This window comes from Trachurus japonicus, chromosome 16 (genome assembly GCF_045865225.1).
Source record: "Trachurus japonicus isolate A0001 chromosome 16, Traja_1.0".
Taxonomy (NCBI): Eukaryota; Metazoa; Chordata; class Actinopteri; order Carangiformes; family Carangidae; genus Trachurus; species Trachurus japonicus.
In genome coordinates, this window is record NC_140922.1 from 34512730 (window position 1) to 34529673 (window position 16944).

General features: G+C 41.8%; 1 protein-coding gene and 1 long non-coding RNA gene across 2 annotated transcripts; both read right to left on the reverse strand.

Moving 5' to 3' along the window:
• Positions 1-468: 468 nt before the first annotated feature.
• Positions 469-6578, reverse strand: LOC146972748 (NACHT, LRR and PYD domains-containing protein 3-like). The gene is made up of 9 exons (XM_085803164.1): positions 6434-6578; positions 6268-6328; positions 5877-6099; positions 3532-5317; positions 3212-3382; positions 2790-2963; positions 2279-2452; positions 1987-2033; positions 469-1033 (listed from the first exon to the last, which is right to left on the reverse strand). The coding sequence occupies exons 1-9, from the start codon at positions 6541-6543 to the stop codon at positions 492-494; spliced, it is 3288 nt and encodes a 1095-aa protein (XP_085659290.1). The 5' UTR covers positions 6544-6578; the 3' UTR covers positions 469-491.
• A 573-nt stretch (positions 6579-7151) lies between these two features.
• On the reverse strand, positions 7152-14849 carry LOC146972749 (uncharacterized). Its single transcript, XR_015037906.1, has 3 exons — positions 14654-14849; positions 7605-7671; positions 7152-7259 (listed from the first exon to the last, which is right to left on the reverse strand). It is a non-coding gene; the product is annotated as an uncharacterized LOC146972749 (long non-coding RNA).
• Between the last annotated feature and the right edge of the window lie 2095 nt (positions 14850-16944).

A 16944-nucleotide genomic window follows, 5' to 3' on the forward strand; every position in this document is an offset into this window, starting at 1 on the left:
TTAAAAAGAAAAAGAAAACAGAGAACACATCCTCTGCTGCCTTACTCTTGTTGTGTTTTGTAGTTTCTCCACATGATGGGGAGAAACCTGTTGGGGGACAGGTAAGGTATTTCACTACCAGATGAGGAAGATCTAGCCTCGTAAACCAGCCGCTCCCGGAAATGCAATTCATTTCATTCCTGAGGGACAGTCTGGCCTCATCCCCGTTGTAAACGTTTGGCCTGAAACCCTCAGAAGGCCGAGCCAATCAGCATCGCCGCTGTGATTGACACAGCACGTTGGCCAATCAGGGACCGACTGGTGCAAAGCCCCGTCACTACACCAACTTGCTGATTGGCTGAATGGGGTTGTCTGTCAACGCTACTACTCCCGCCCAGCTCCCGCCCACCCCAAACGCTTACAGGGGGGATGAGGCCAGACTCTCCCGAGAAATGAAATGAAATGCATTTCCGGGAGCGGCTGGTTTACGAGGCTAAGGAAGATCCTCTGAGCTACTTCAGTTGACACAGTGTGATAGAGCAACCGGGATTCCAGACTCTAAACCCTGGGTACAGAGGCTCAGTGAACTTGGTGAAGAAGGTGTGGAGATGTGTCAGTGACCTTCCAGGAGAGACTCTGTAGAAGGACAGGATGCCAGCCTCCCAGTCCAGATACACCGCCACCCTGTGGCTGCCCCCGGAGGGAACTGCAATGGCAAACTCCTTGTCGTTGTGATATGCAGTGTACCTCTGACCAGAATAGTGCAGAGCCCAAGACATCTTGTAGTGTCCTATCACACATTTGTTGCGCACACCCTTGCGACCGATGCTCTTGTAGGTCACTCCGACCCCAGCCCAGTTCCCTTCCCACTCCACCTCCCAGTAGCAGCGGCTGCTCAGGCTCTGCTTGAACAGGATTTGGGTCCAGTAGTCAAACCTGTCAGGGTGGTCAGGATACGGCTGCTGCTCCATGCCCTGCTTAACTTTTCTGTTCTCATCAGAGATAATGAGGAGTTTGTGGGCGGTGTTCACATCCAGTGTGAGCTCACATGCATCTGAAGCAGGAGGAAGAGATACAATTAGAAATAACACAAGTCTAACATCATTCACCACAAACCTGAGGTTATGTTTTCTGGTTCAAATCTGCCCACAACTATGGTGGAAAACTTGGCCTCAGTCTCAGGTGATTAGATATCGGGTGTTTAGCTCTGAGTTCAGGTGTGAATGCACCCAAGGTGAATTCAGATGCATCAGAGATCTGATCACTTAGACACATTCAGAAGTGGTCTGGACCACATTTATCCACACTGACCCCCACTGAAAAATAGAGATGTTTTTTTAAATATGGTACTCAGAGCTAATCACTGTTATTGATCACTGAAGGTGCAGGTTAATACCAGGTGTGAACTGGGCCACAGTTTCTCCCTCTGATGAGCACTATTACAGCTTGGACGCACTAGACGCGGAACCGAAGCACAGCGCCCTGGAGCGGAGGGAGTTTCAGTTCGGCGCACATGTTAACAGGTCTGCCTGGCCGCACATCTCGCGCCGTGGAGCGCAGTGCGCGCGCCTGGAGCGCTTCAGTTCGGTTCATTTCTATTTTTCACGCGAGCCGCGTGCGCCGAGAGCGCCGTCTGTCAAGCTGGATAGACGTGGTCGTACCAGACAGGAAGTCGGGCACAGAAAAGGCGAGAGAATCCGGTCAATTTTCAAAATAAAATAATTAAATGATGATTAATTAAGTAGTTGCTTTCCCATCTACACATATTTGACCGTTGCGTCTGCACATGAGACACACAGACACATGTTTAAAATGACGTGTGTGTGGAAAACCGAGTGAATACGAGTATGAACGACTGCAGTCGATGTCTGACCGGCGCGGAGAGAGGAGGAGAAGTATGCTCCCAGTGCGACCACCCAAGCGCCCGAGAAGCCGCGCGCAGTGCGTCCAAGGGGTTACAGTACATTGTAAGCATGTAGTTATGTCATTATATAATTTTTAACTTACATTTAGTCAGTCCAGGTTTTAGCCAGCATTCTGCATTGTGGTCGACTCTGTGGAGAAGTATAACATTCTGTCATGAAAGTCTGGATAACATGGTACAGAAATCTCAATGTTTGAAGATATATCTTTGGGTTTTTCATTTCTTTATTATGATAGGATAGTGAGAGAGACAGGAAATCAGGGGAGAGAAGGACAGTAATGACATTGTGAGGTGAGACACCAGTGTGCACACAAAACGGATTTCTAAGGATATTCACGTAGCGGTAAACTGGCTGTGTTTTTGTTTGTTTTTTACCTCAGTTTTGCTGATTCACATTGTCCCTCCTCCAGAGCTTCAGAGATGAGCTTCACTCCAGACTCTCCCAGGTGATTGTAGCTCAGGTCAATCTCTTTCAGGTAGGAGGAGTTGGACTTTACTGCTGAGGCCAAGAAACCACAACCTCTCTCCGTAACGCAGCAGAACGACAACCTGGTGAGCAGCAGAATTCAAATGATTTGTTACAGGGATATTCCAGCATAAGTTTAACCCATGGACTAATGCACCATGAGACCATGTACTGTATAACACCCCCTCGAGAGATCATGTTTGCTGACCGCAAACTTCTCTAGTTGTAGCGACTTAGCAAAGCACTGCTGTCTTTGTAGCCAGGAGGAGAGTAGGCAAGTTCTGTTTTCATCTCTTTTTAATGGAAACCAGGGGAAAAAAACAGGTGTTTGATGCCTTGTATTATGTACTAGGACCCTATTTGTACTGTTGTCAAAGTACGGTGCTGTTCAGAGCATTATTATTGGCATTATTATGTTACCTGAGTGTTTCCAGTTTACAGCACTCATTTCCCAGTCCGATACTTAGTCGCTGCACTCCCTCGTCTCCAATGTCATTGTCGCTCAGGTCCAGCTCCTGAAGCAGTGATGAGGAACAGCTGAGGACTGAAGCTAGCTGTTCACAGCATCTCTGGGTGAGACCACATCTGTTAAGTCTGAAAGGACAAACAGTGAAGTCATTAGGACTAATCTTGCAGGGACGATGTAGTCAATGCCAATATCAATTAAATCCTTTTCTGTTGTCAGGTGTTAACAGGTATTTTGACCAGTGGAAAAGGGGTTTAGACCATTCAATCACTTCAGAGGAAAAGGGTTGGCAAAAATACAATGATATGCTAATGTCTAACTACCAGAAGGAAAATATTAGGAACTGGAAGAGATCCAGAAAATATATGTTGCTCACGTGAGTGTCTTCAGTCTGCAGTGTGGACTCTGGAGTCCAGGGCAGAGGTGCTCAACTCCAGAGTCTTGTAAACTATTGTCACTTAAGTCTAAATCACACAGCTCTGATGCTGAGCTGAGAGAGGAGGACAGCGCCTGGCAGCAGGTTGCACTGAGTCCACAGTCATTCAACCTGATGGACAAAGACAAAAGACTTTAAGTTAGTACAACATGGAGTCATCTGCAACACTGAGTTTGAAAGGTGTTAAAAGGTGTGCTTAAGGCTTAACAAACACTCTTTAATGTCATGGGGAGATTTGTGAGATTTGCATAGACACTTGCTTTGCTGATTTGGATGCTTTGAGGACTATGAGGAGCCTCTGAAGACCTTCTTCATTCCTGGAGTACTTCTTCAGTTCAAACAGCTCTAGATTCTCCTGAGAGGTCAGCAACACAAAGACCAGAGCTGCCCACTGAGTTGAAGAGAATTTATCTGTACCAGAGTCTTGGCCTGGGTCCAAGTACTTCTGGATCTCCTGCACCAAAGAATCATCATTAAACTGACTCAGACAGTGGAAGAGATTTATACACCTGTCAGGGTGAGAACTCTGCTGGATTCTGTCTTTGATGTACTTGATGGTTTCCTCATGACTTTGAGAGTCACAGGTTTGGACCTGTATCTTCAGGCATCTGAGCAGATCCTGACTGGAGTCCAGAGAGAGTCCGAGGAGGAAACGCAGGAAGAGATCCAGGTGGCCATTGTTGCTTTCTAAAGCACTGTCCACTGCTGCTTTGTGTACGTCGGACACAGACTTTGCTTTGGGTGATTCTCCAGATTCCTTGATCATCAGGTTGACACCACTGACCTTGTACGTCACATGGACAAACAGGGCTGCAAGAAACTCTTGGACAGACAGATGGACAAAGCAGAAGACTTGATGCTGCAACCAGGACTCTTCCTTGAAGACCTGAGTGCAGACCCCTGAGTAGATAGATGCCTCCTGGACATCAATCCCACACTCTCCAAGATCCTCCTCATAGAAGATCAGGTTGCCTTTCTGCAGCTGTTCGAAGGCCAACTTCCCAAGGGACATAATCATCTTGTAAGTGTGTTGAGGGTCCAGTTCTTGCTCTGTGCAGTACTTGGCTTGCATCTGTGTGGTCTGATGTGCCAGGAAGTGGATGTACATCTGAGTCAGTGTCTTTGGCATCTTCCCTCCTCCTGCACTGGCAAACATTTTTTCCAGGACAATGGAGGAAATCCAGCAAAACACCGGCACATGGCACATGATGTGGAGACTTCTGGTTGACTTGATGTGAGCGACTACTCTTTTGGCCAAGTTTTCATCATCAATTTTCTTGTGGAAGTACTGCGCCTTCTGTTGGTCACTGAAGCCTCGTATCTCAGTCACCCGGTCAACATGCTGTGGAGGGATGCAGCCGGCTGCAGCCGGTCGGGTAGTGATCCACACACTGGCCTCTGGTAGCAGATTACCTGCAATGAGGTTTGTTAGCAGCACATCTACTGAGGCCACCTGTGTAGCATCACAACATCTCTTGTTTCCATTAAAATCCAGATCCAGTCTGCATTCATCAAGACCGTCCAGGACAAACAGGACTTTGTACATCTTTAGGTCTTTGAGTCCAGATTCTCTCAGGTCTGGAGTGAGGACATACAGAAGCTCCATCAGGCTTGTCTCCTTATCTCTGAGTAAATTCAGCTCCCTAAAAGGAAGTGAAAACAGGAGCTGGATGTCCTGATTGGCCTTGTCCTCGGACCAGTCCAGCATGAACTTCTGTGCCAGGACAGTTTTACCGATTCCTGCGATCCCCTGGGTGAGAACTGATCTGATTGGTTTGTCATGTTTGAGTAAGGGCTTGAAGATGTCGTCACACTTGATTGGTGTGTCTACTGACCTTGGTTGGTTGATGGCCTTCTCAGTTTGTCTCACCTCATGTTCACTATTGACTTCTCTGATGCCTCCATCAAGTAGGTAGAGTTCTGTGTATATTTTATTGAAGGGCATGACATTTCCCTGGTGTCTAATCCCTTCAGACATTTGTTCATATCTCCTTTTCATGTAGGATTTAATTTTCTGTTGATACACGTTGAGTTCTCCATAAAATCCTAACAGAAGAAAGATTTATCATTCACCAACTTAAAAAAAACAACTAACTTTCCTAACGATAAGGCTGGACATGGATATCTATCTATCTATCTATCTATCTATCTATCTATCTATCTATCTATCTATCTATCTATCTATCTATCTATCTATCTATCTATCTATCTATCTATCTATCTATCTATCTATCTATCTATCTATCTATCATATAAGATTGGCTGATGTGTGCTTCAATTCTATCAACTTCCTGTTTCATGGCAACAAGAAATTTGCCATACCACTATGGGAAGGTTGTCCAATGAGGATTCAGAACTTGGCATCGACACCAATGAATTGCAAAAACAACAAACAACAAACAACAATAAACAACATTTCCTCCAATAAAAATTGGAGGAAAATCAAAATGGCTGACTTCCTGCAATATTTTCTTTAAGTCTCTTCATGTTTGATGTGTCTACCAAATTTCATACATATAGTAGAAACATATACTGTATGACTCTGAACTCATACATATAATCTTCCTGAGTGGATAGTTCAATATCAATATCTCTAATCTCTTACTTTGCTGGAGGAGGGTGGCATATGTATTTTGTTTCATGGTCTTCAAAACATGCAGGACGATCTGTAGAAATCCTTCTTTGGCTCCAGTTTCTGACTGAATCAGTTCTTCATCGACCTCCTCCTCCTTTTCTTTACCTTCCTCACATTCTCCACTGGAACTGAGGAGTTTCCAAACTCTCATCATGTTTGATTTAATGAATTCTGAAACTTTGTCCTCAAAATCCTGAAATTAAAATTTTCAGTTTAATAATATTTTTCCATATCTATGATAAATGGAGAATTCAGTGAAGAAATCAGTGCTGCATCTTTGTCGTTGTCAGGTCTGCTGGCAGCAGCTATCTGTTATACAGAGTGCACATAGCAGGAGGCTCCTTTCTTTAAATACACCCACCTTTTGGTTCAGGGTCTGACTTGAAGCAGTCTGGTCACTGGAAGCTCCTGAGTGTGTCCATCTGTAAATACATGTGCAGACTGAAAACACAGGAAGATCTCACACTGACAGTGATGTCTTACAGAAATATTTTATTCATTGTTGGAGGACACGTTGTCCTTCTCACCGTTCATCAGGAGGAACCTCTGCTCCACTGAAGACTGGAGGAAGACCAATGGAGCGGTCGCTCTTCAGGGAGACTCCACTGGGACATGAAGACGCATAAGGACAAAACATGTCTATTGCTGTTTACATTCATTTTGTAAAGTTGACTGATTTTCTTTTTTTTGTTCATTTTTAACACAGCTAACAAATCAAGTTCCCACTAATTGGTATAAAATGTTATTTATGCATGTTGGCATCCATTTGTGTAAGAGAAAGGCAAGGCAATTTTATTTGTGCAGCCCATTTTTACAAAAAGGTTGTCTCAAAGGGCTTAACATCGCATCATAACAACATCCTCTGCCCTTAGACCCTCACATCGACTGAGGAAAAACTCCTGGTAAAACCCCCTTTTTTTAAAAGTATTTTTGGGGGGGCTTTTTTGCTTTTAATGTACAGGATAGTCGAGAGAGAGAGACGAAATGGGAGGCAGAGAAGGGGGGGATGACACGCGGGATAGGGCCACTCGGCACAGGATTCGAACCGGGGTCGCCTGCAGTGAGGACTACTGCTCTACCATCTGAGCTAAACACCACCCCTCGGTAAAACCCTTTTAACAGGGAAAAATTGGAGAAACCTCAGGGATTCCTCACCCAGGATTGGCAGACGTGCAATAGAAATGTAATGTAAAGATTTTCTTCTCTGTCCTCCAGCTCTGGAGGACACGTTGTCCATCTCACCATTCACCAGGATCCTCTGCTCCACTGAAGACTGGAGGAAGACCAATGGAGCGGTCGCTCTTCAGGGAGACTCCACTGGGACATGGAGACGCTGCTGCTGCTAGTTGGACTCTGTAACCAAGGACAAGACCAAACATGTCTCTTCTGAACTTTAGAAGGCTTTTGTTTGTTAAAGTACAGTTTTGGTATTTTATGCCTTTATCTTGATAGAGAACATTTAAGAAAGATGGGAAAGCAGGCAGAGAGACGGGGGGAATGACATTCAGTAAAGACTGTCTCTCGCAATTTGATTTGTAATTGTAAACCACTTTGAGCTGTGTCTCTTAAATGAAAAGTATAAATAAATTACATCATATTATTATTATTACCATTATTGTTATTATTTTTCAAGGTGCTCTACCAACTGAGCTTAAACACCGCCCCACCATTATTATTATTTCTAATAAGTCTACTTACACATCTTGAAGGTCACTGCTGACCCGATCAGACGTTCTTCCTCCATCTGCTCTCTTGTGTCTTTTACCTTTAATGGAAACAGAAAACAACTTATCTTTTATTCTGGGCTTTTATCTGTGAAAGGTCAAATGATCACAGCTCTGAAACTAGTTTAACAAACAGTGAACATTTTTGAAATACGTACAATTTTAACAAATTCTTGCACATGCACAAGCAAGGTAGTTTTATATGACAACTTATTTATAAAATAAACTAGAAAAAGCATTTCCAAAAATGGAAATGGTGTGAATGCTGAAAGCCATTGCTGAACCATGCTGAATTAGCTGAATAAATTGACAAAGACATGCGGAATGGCATACAAGAAACATGTCCAAGGAAGGAAATGAACCCACAACCTTCAGTACATCAGCCCACTGATCTAACCACTTCACCATAGTTACATTCAATGAGAGAAGAGTAAAAGAAATCCCTGTATAAGAGGCTCACTGACTTCTGAAGAGAGGTTGAGACTTTGATGAATGTGAGATTTTTCAATGATGCTTAAAAAAAAGAAAGAAAAGACTATAAATGAGCCATTAGAAGTTTGTCTACAGATCAGAATTTGAATGAAGTCTCTAGCAGGAAGTATGACACGCTGAGTTTTTCTGCCTTCAAATTGCTGTGAACCAATGGCAGACGCAAACTGGCAGTTTCAGGGAGACTGGAGCTGGACTGGAGGCAGGAATCGAACCCATGACCTCATGATCAATAAACCTTTACTCTGCCACTTCGCCACAGAGAGCACACACATAAGCATGTTGTCATTGATCGTAATGTGATGATGTGCTGCAAACACTAGGAATGATTGAGTCTCTTAACGAACACCTCACACCCCGGTTGCTGACAGCTGGACATTGTACAATTACAGATTCAGCGCGTTTAGCATAAAACTCCACACTGGGATTCAATCCCAGACCGGAACATAGGCCTTGGTTACAGTGTGAGCTGCTCTACCAGGTGAGCTATACCTGTTATACCTTGACAGCTACACCGAGCTGCCAAGCCTTTCACCTCTGAGCCAGATGCAGAGCGGGGTGGGAGCTTGTAGCACTAGTGCCCTCCCCTGGAGCTGTGACACGTCAGCTCCAGTCTCCCTGAAACTGCTGATATGTGCTCTAACACAAGAAAAATGCCACAGGAACATGTGAAAAGCACGAAAAACATGATTTTCATGGGAGCGGGTCTTTAAAGTTCAAAGTGGCTGACACACTAACAAGACTGCTCAGGTGGGATTTGAACCAGTGACCTTGTGGTTGGATGTCAGGAACCTTATCCACTGGGCTATTCCAATACTCACGGTGAAGTAGAGGTTGAGACTTTGATGAATGTGAGATTTTTCAATGATGCTTTAAAAAAAGAGAAATGAGCCACAACAAGTAAGTAGAGGACTTTTTTGTGAAAATAGCGCAAGCAGTGATCACCATACAAATGTTTGACCAAGGTAGGAATCGAACCCACAATCTCATGGTCACTAGACTTTGACTTTGCCTCTAGGCCACAGTGTACACACAGTTGCAAAGACTGTTGTCTGTTGATGAGCTGCACTCTGTCTCACTCTGAAGTTAACGAGCCCACAGCTGCACCTGTTGGATACACACTATGTCAACACCAAGAAAGCTTGAGAGTCAAGCTTGAATGACTTACAATTAAAATTTCTGTGAATTTCAGGCTGAGAGCAGCAGTTTCAACATGAAGCAAGTTATCAGAAGTCAACAGAGGACGACTGGGAAAACTAGAAAAGGCATTTCCAAGAATGGAAATGGTGTGACTGCTGACAGCAGCTGAACGCTGTTGCAGAATTAGCAAATAGTGCAAGCAGTGATCACCATACAAATGTTTGACCAAGGTCGGACTCGAACCCACAACCTCATGGTCAATAGACTTCCACTCTGCCTCTAGGCCACAGTGCACACACAGTTGCAGAGACTGTTGTCTGTTGATGAGCTGCACTCTGTCTCACTCTGACATCAAGAAAGCTTGAGAGTCAAGCTTGAATGACTTAGAATGAAAATTTCTGTGAATAATTGTTATTGAGGCAAGATTTGAACCAGTAACCTTCAGGTCTCCAGCTCAGCAAGCTAACCACTAGGCTACAGGCAGAGACAGTATGTGAGGGGCAAATAAAACCTTTAATAAGAGGATCACTGGCTCCTGCTTAAAAAAAGAAGGTAAGGAAAGTGCAGAAATTAGCCACACCAAGTAAGACTTAGAATGAAAATTTCTGTGAATTTCAGGCTGAGAGCAGCAGTTTCAACATGAAGCAAGTTATCAGAAGTCAACAGAGGACGACTGGGAAAATAATTCACTATAATTGTTGATGAGGCAAGATTTGAACCAGTAATCGAACCCATGACCTCATGATCAATAAACCTTTACTCTGCCACTTCGCCACAGAGAGCACAGACATAAGCATGTTTCAGACAGAGTTGTGGAGAATTCTCAGCATTGGGCTGAATGAGAGCAGAGAGCTCCCTGGCTGCATTTAAAAAATATTTAAAATTATTATCTAAGTCTCTTTGCATTTTTGACCAGAATTTTAGCCAGAAGACAAGTGTGGCTACAAAACTGGAGAAAATAATTTGTCTAGAGTTTAATTTGCAGAAAAAGTTAAATATTTGAAAAAGTATAAATAGTTAAAAAGAGAAAAGTAATGCCGATAAAGTTCAAAAAAAGCTGCACGTTTTGATATATGAATTGTTGAAATAGCACAACACCTAACACACTAACCATATGGCCACAGAGAACCTGAGTTACAATGAGCTTTATACTATGAGGAATCAAAGACTGTCCAATGACAGCTGAATAATTGGAATCAAAAGTCAAGCAATGAAGTGAAAAGACTGAGGCAGGAATCAAACCCATGACCATATGATCACTAAACCTTTACTCTGCCACTCGGCTACAGAGAGCACACTGCTTTCAAGACTGTTGTCATTCATTGTAATGTGATGATGTGCTGCAAACTGGTACGAGTAATCAAGGAGATAACAAACACCTGTAACCAATTGAAGGCGGGGGAGGAGAGCAGAATTCAACATAACATAACAAGAGTTCTTCCCTTGGATTCAAACCAGTGACCTTAGGGTTGGCAAGCATCAACCCTAACCCCTACACTACAGTGGAGTTGTCAAGGAGAGAGGTTGAGACTTTGATGAATGTGAGATTTTTCAATGATGCTTAAAATAAAAGTAAATGAGTATACATTAGCCACACCAAGTAAGGAGAGGACTTTTTTGTGACCTGTGACTATTTTTTGGTGAATTAAAATGAATTAAAAAGCACTTAACAGCAAGTTACAAAGTTGAGCTCCTTCTCCTGCTGATGTGAAAAAAAATGCATTGAGCTGAATGGGAGCAGAGAGCTCCCTGGCTGCATTTAAAAAATATTTAAAATTATTATCTAAGTCTCTTTGCATTTTTGACCAGAATTTTAGCCAGAAGACAAGTGTGGCTACAAAACTGGAGAAAATAATTTGTCTAGAGTTTAATTTGTGGCCGTGCTGACAGTTTAGCCAGAAAAACTCTAGAATGTTTTTTTTCCTCTATCCACTCTGACACCACTCTGGCTCTGCTCGTTAGACGCAACACACACACATTATAAAGCTGAAAAAAATCAGAAAAAGTTAAATATTTGAAAAAGTATAAATAGTTAAAAAGAGAAAAGTAATGCCGATAAAGTTCAAAAAAAGCTGCACGTTTTGATATATGAATTGTTGAAATAGCACAAAGTATGAAGGACTAGAAGAAGACCGTAAAAAGGCGGAAGAAAATGGACAAACAGAAGAACAACTAGAAAAAGCATTTCCAAGAATGGAAATGGTGTGACTGCTGACAGCAACTGAACGCTGTTGCAGAATTAGCAAATAGTGCAAGCAGTGATCACCATACAAATGTTTGACCAAGGTCGGAATCGAACCCACATCCTCATGGTCATTAGACTTCCACTCTGCCTCTAGGCCACAGTGCACACACAGTTGCAGAGACTGTTGTCTGTTAATGATCTGCACACTGTCAACATCAAGAAAGCTTGAGAGTCAAGCTTGAATGACTTAGAATGAAAATGTCTGTGAATTTCAGGCTGAGCACTAACCATATGGCCACAGAGAACCTGAGTTACAATGAGCTTTATACTATGAGGAATCAAAGACTGTCCAATGACAGCTGAATAATTGGAATCAAAAGTCAAGCAATGAAGTGAAAAGACTGAGGCAGGAATCGAACCCATGACCATATGATCACTAAACCTTTACTCTGCCACTCAGCTACAGAGAGCACACTGCTTTCAAAACTGTTGTCATTCATTGTAATGTGATGATGTGCTGCAAACTGGTATGAGTAATCAAGGAGATAACAAACACCTGTAACCAATTGAAGGCGGGGGAGGAGAGCAGAATTCAACATAACATAACAAGAGTTCTTCCCTTGGATTCGAACCAGTGACCTTAGGGTTGGCAAGCATCCACCCTAACCCCTACACTACAGTGGAGTTGTGAAGAAGAGAGGTTGAGACTTTGATGAATGTGAGATTTTTTGTGAAAAAGTTAAATATTTGAAAAAGTATAAATAGTTAAAAAGAGAAAAGTAATGCCGATAAAGTTCAAAAAAAGCTGCACGTTTTGATATATGAATTGTTGAAATAGCACAAAGTATGAAGGACTAGAAGAAGACCGTAAAAAGGCGGAAGAAAATGGCCAAACAGAAGAACAATAGTGTGACTGCTTCAGCAGTCACACTAATAATAATTCACTATAATTGTTGTTGAGGCAAGATTTGAACCAGCAACCTTCAGGTCTCCAGACGCAACACACACCCATTATAAAGCTGAAAAAAAATCAGAAAAAGTTAAATATTTGAAAAAGTATAAATAGTTAAAAAGAGAAAAGTAATGCCGATAAAGTTCAAAAAAAGCTGCACGTTTTGATATATGAATTGTTGAAATAGCACAAAGTATGAAGGACTAGAAGAAGACCGTAAAAAGGCGGAAGAAAATGGCCGAACCGAATAACAATAGTGTGAATGCTTCCAGCATTCACACTAATTAAAAAATATAAAAAAATTCAGCATTCACACTATTGTTCTTCTGTTCGGCCATTTTCTTCCGCCTTTTTACGGTCTTCTTCTAGTCCTTCATACTTTGTGCTATTTCAACAATTCATATATCAAAACGTTCAGCTTTTTCTGGACTTTATCGGATGTATTCAAATTTTTCATACATTTTATACTTTTTCTGATTTTTTTCAGCTTTATAATGTGTGTGTGTTGCGTCTAACGAGCAGAGCTAGAGTGGTGCCAGAGTGGAGAGAGGCAAAAAAACATTCTAGAGTTTTTCTGGCTAAACTGTCAGCACAGCCACAAATTAAACTCTAGACAAATTATTTTCTCCAGTTTTGTAGCCACACTTGTCTTCTGGCTAAAATTCTGGTCAAAAATGCAAAGAGACTTAGATAATAATTTAAAATATGTTTTAAATGCAGCCAGGGAGCTCTCTGCTCTCATTCAGCCCAATGCATTTTTTTCACCGCAGCAGGAGAAGGAGCTCAACTTTGTAACTTGCTGTTAAGTGCTTTTTAATTCATTTTAATTCACCAAAAAATAGTCACAGGTCACAAAAAAGTCCTCTTCTTACTTGGTGTGGCTAATTTCTGCACTTTCCTTACTTTTTTTAAAAAGCAGAAACCAGTGATTCTCTTATTAAAGGTTTTCTTTGCCCCTCACATAGTCAGTACGTTTACATGCAGAGCTTAATCGAGCTAGGCTCAAAATTCGATTTTGGCGTCAAGTCGGACCTGTCCTTGTCTCAATATACATGCAACTGAGAAAACCGAATAACTGACGGGGTCCGCCCCCGCATGCGGCGTCACCCGTTGTTTCAGCGGGTTAATACGCCCGGCCTGTCCTGTTGACTTTTCTGTCACCTTGTAAAAAACTGAATATAAACAACTTATAAGCTTAATAATAAATTCTCAACTGCAGTAGGCTACCCGACCAGACGCGCCAGTCTGGGCTGGATGCGCGCTGAGAATAGGATACGGGGCGGGCTTCCTTTCTCTCTCTCTCTCTCTCTTTTTTAAAAATAAAACAAACACTCTTGCTGGTCGCGCTGTGTGAAATGCATTGACTCGGCGCTGATGTTGGGTTTTTTTCTTTACTTTGCCGGGTTCGGGCGGCTTCTCTGCTCCACTTGGTGCCGTCTCTACGGTTGTGGAGCATGCGCTCATGCATTGTCCAGTTATACTCCGACTAAGGTGTATACATGACGGAGAAAATCGAATTCCAATCGCATTATCTGGGTGTCTTAATCGGACTTCTCAACTCCGATTTCAGTCGGACTAAGGTGTTTACATGCACTTCAGTTGTCCAGTTATAGTCGGATTAAGGCAATAATTCGTTTTTTTCAAGTGTCATGTAAACGTACTGACTGTCTCTGTCTGTAGCCTAGTGGTTAGCTTGCTGGGCTGGAGACCTGAAGGTTGCTGGTTCAAATCTTGCCTCAACAACAATTATAGTGAATTATTTTCCCAGTTGTCCTCTGTTGACTTCTGATAACTTGCTTCATGTTGAAACTGCTGCTCTCAGCCTGAAATTCACAGAACTTTTCATTGTAAGTCATTCAAGCTTGACTCTCAAGCTTTCTTGGTGTTGACACAGTGTGTTTCCAACAGGTGCAGCTTTGGGCTCGTTAACTTCAGAGTGAGACAGAGTGCAGCTCATCAACAGACAACAGTCTCTGCAACTGTGTGTGCACTGTGGCCTAGAGGCACAGTGAAAGTCTACTGACCATGAGGTTGTGGGTTCGATTCCTACCTCGGTCAAACATTTGTGTGGTGATCAGTCACTGCTTGCACCATTTGCTAATTCTGCAACAGCGTTCAGCTGCTTTCAGCATTCACACCATTTCCATTCTTGGAAATGCTTTTTCTAGTTTCATGTTGTGACTCTATGCTAATTTTAGTCATTTGTGCTGTTAGATTTAATCTACTGTAAAACAACACAGAACATGTTTTACTGTACCTGATCTCTTGTCTCCATCACTTCCAGTCTTCCTTTTTCTCTGAGCGTCTCCGTCTGGTTTCCCGTCTCCTCCCTCCTCAAGGTTTCGCTGTGATTTCTCCATTTCACCTGTACATTAACCGGACACAGATTTAGTTAATGTCTCTGTGCAAATGTTACAAGACTCAATCAGGATAACCTCATTGTAATATGGACATGGTACCAAGTTTTTCACATTATCTGGAAAAGAAGCTGTTATTCCACTATAAAAATGTAAACAATAATGAAGAGTATGGCCAGTTTAGGCCTCCATACATGTAAGCTACCATGCTGCTATAATAAATTACTTTCTCAGGCATGAAAAATGTAAATAAATTACAGAGGAGGTAACTTTATATAGATGGGGAGAAATTCAGATTTTCTCACTTTTATTTTCATTTATTTAATTTTTGCGGGAAGAAGACTGGATAGGAAGTGCTGAAGGAGACAGAGGAAGAGAAGTAAAGAAGTGGTTAACAGAGCCTAAAAGATTATCATCTCATATCTAGCCTAAACATTAAAATACAGACATGAAACAACTTGTCACCTAGGTATTCAAAACAGGAGGCCGTCATTAAAGTAGGCTACAGCAGAAATGTGGCGAAGAAAAAAGTAGACCAAATTTTTTCCCCCATAGGCAATAGCCTATTAAAATCTGTAGGCGATTGCTATTGATAAACTAACAGATATCTGGTTATTGAACTAACTTCTAAACAGGCTACACGTTTCAAAACAATCAGTTTAAAATGGCGGTGATGAAACAACAGGTTTGTTTGCGGAACAGTGTTTGTTTCTTGCCTTTCATCTCAGAATTGCTACCGGAACATTTACAGTAACATTACTCATTACATTACACAACACCTTACTCACCGTTTAACAGGTGGACACGTTGCCAGCATCCCTCCGCTGCATTTCACCATCTGATATCAAAGAAACAACAGAGGCTCCAAAGACAAAGTCGTGTGACGCAGTTTAAGAGAAAGTTTCGTTGTTGAGACATAAATCCGAACAGACCCGATGAAGCCCGAATAAGTCCGACGCTCAGGTGCCACTCCCAGGAGGATGATGCAGGAAGTTGACTTAGTTTCGGTTCAGTCAGTTTGAGGCTCGCTCGGCAGCTCCGTCTGCTTCATTCAGGCTGTTTACTCACACTCTGTAACGATGTTTTAATTAGTTAAAGCATTGTAATCGTTATGGTCTGTCGCTAGGATCCTCTGAACTCGCCTCCGTCGAAATGCACCCATCACAGAGCGTTTCTGCAGAACAGGGACGGCTTCCCTCTGATTATAGCGGTGTCCTGGCCCAGGGCAGTGAGCTCCACTGTGGTTTGTATGGAAGCACCTTTGTGTTAATGTAACAGAAAAAGAAACAAGAAATAACAGCAACTGTAATAAAATCTCACAATCATGAGGACAGATGACAAGTCACAATTATCATTCATTGGCAATTCACAAACAATCCAAAAAGTCACCATATGTGACAAAAATCAAAAGTAGGAGATTCAAACATATAACTAAGAGACAAAGTCACAAGTAATAATAATAATAAAAATCTTTATTATGGACTCGAAAAAATGGTCCACTCTCATACACACATAACATACAAGACAAAATAAAGTAATTTGTCACTGTTAAGTAGAAAATCATCAAATATAAAAATTTGTGTGGAAAAAATTGCCATGAGATAAATAGTCAAGTTGATATAATAAAAAGTCATAGCCTAACTGTAACAAAATTACATAACTGATATTAATTGAGATAAAAAAAAAAAAATTAAATGGGCTCCCACACCTATATAGAGTGACTTACAAGCCTTTTATAAAACAAGCCTGACAGTAGGCTAATATAGTTGAGTGATATTACCTATAGATAATCATTACTGACACTGTTATCCAGCAAAAAGGATACACAACTATTTGCATCAGAGGAGGTTAATAATTTTGATCCTGATAGTTTTTGTTTTTTCTGAAATAATTTTGTTTCTGTGTGCAAAGTAAATCAATGCAAGTATCCAAATTAGAACTATGATGTTTGAAAACACTGTCTTTGCTCTGTTTAACAGCACTTGGGAAATATTTACAAAAAAGTGAAATTTTCATAGGGGGGCTAATCAATCTCACTTAAGCTTCACTTTCATGAGTCACAACGAGGAGGGTGCAGCAAAGCCACAGCTCTTCTTCTTCCTGGGGTCCAACATTATCAAATATACAGTTGAAAACACAAAACATAAACATTATAAAAATTAAAAACAAAAAAACAAGTGAGCGATATGCT

Coding starts and splice junctions, on each gene's coding strand:
- LOC146972748 (XM_085803164.1), bottom strand. CDS start 6,543: ATGTTTTGTCCTTATGCGTCTTCATGTCCCAGTGGAGTCTCCCTGAAG. Junction 6,329..6,433: donor GAGGTTCCTCCTGATGAACG/GTGAGAAGGACA, acceptor ATGTATTTACAG/ATGGACACACTCAGGAGCTT. Junction 1,034..1,986: donor AAAACCTGGACTGACTAAAT/GTAAGTTAAAAA, acceptor CTCCTGCTTCAG/ATGCATGTGAGCTCACACTG.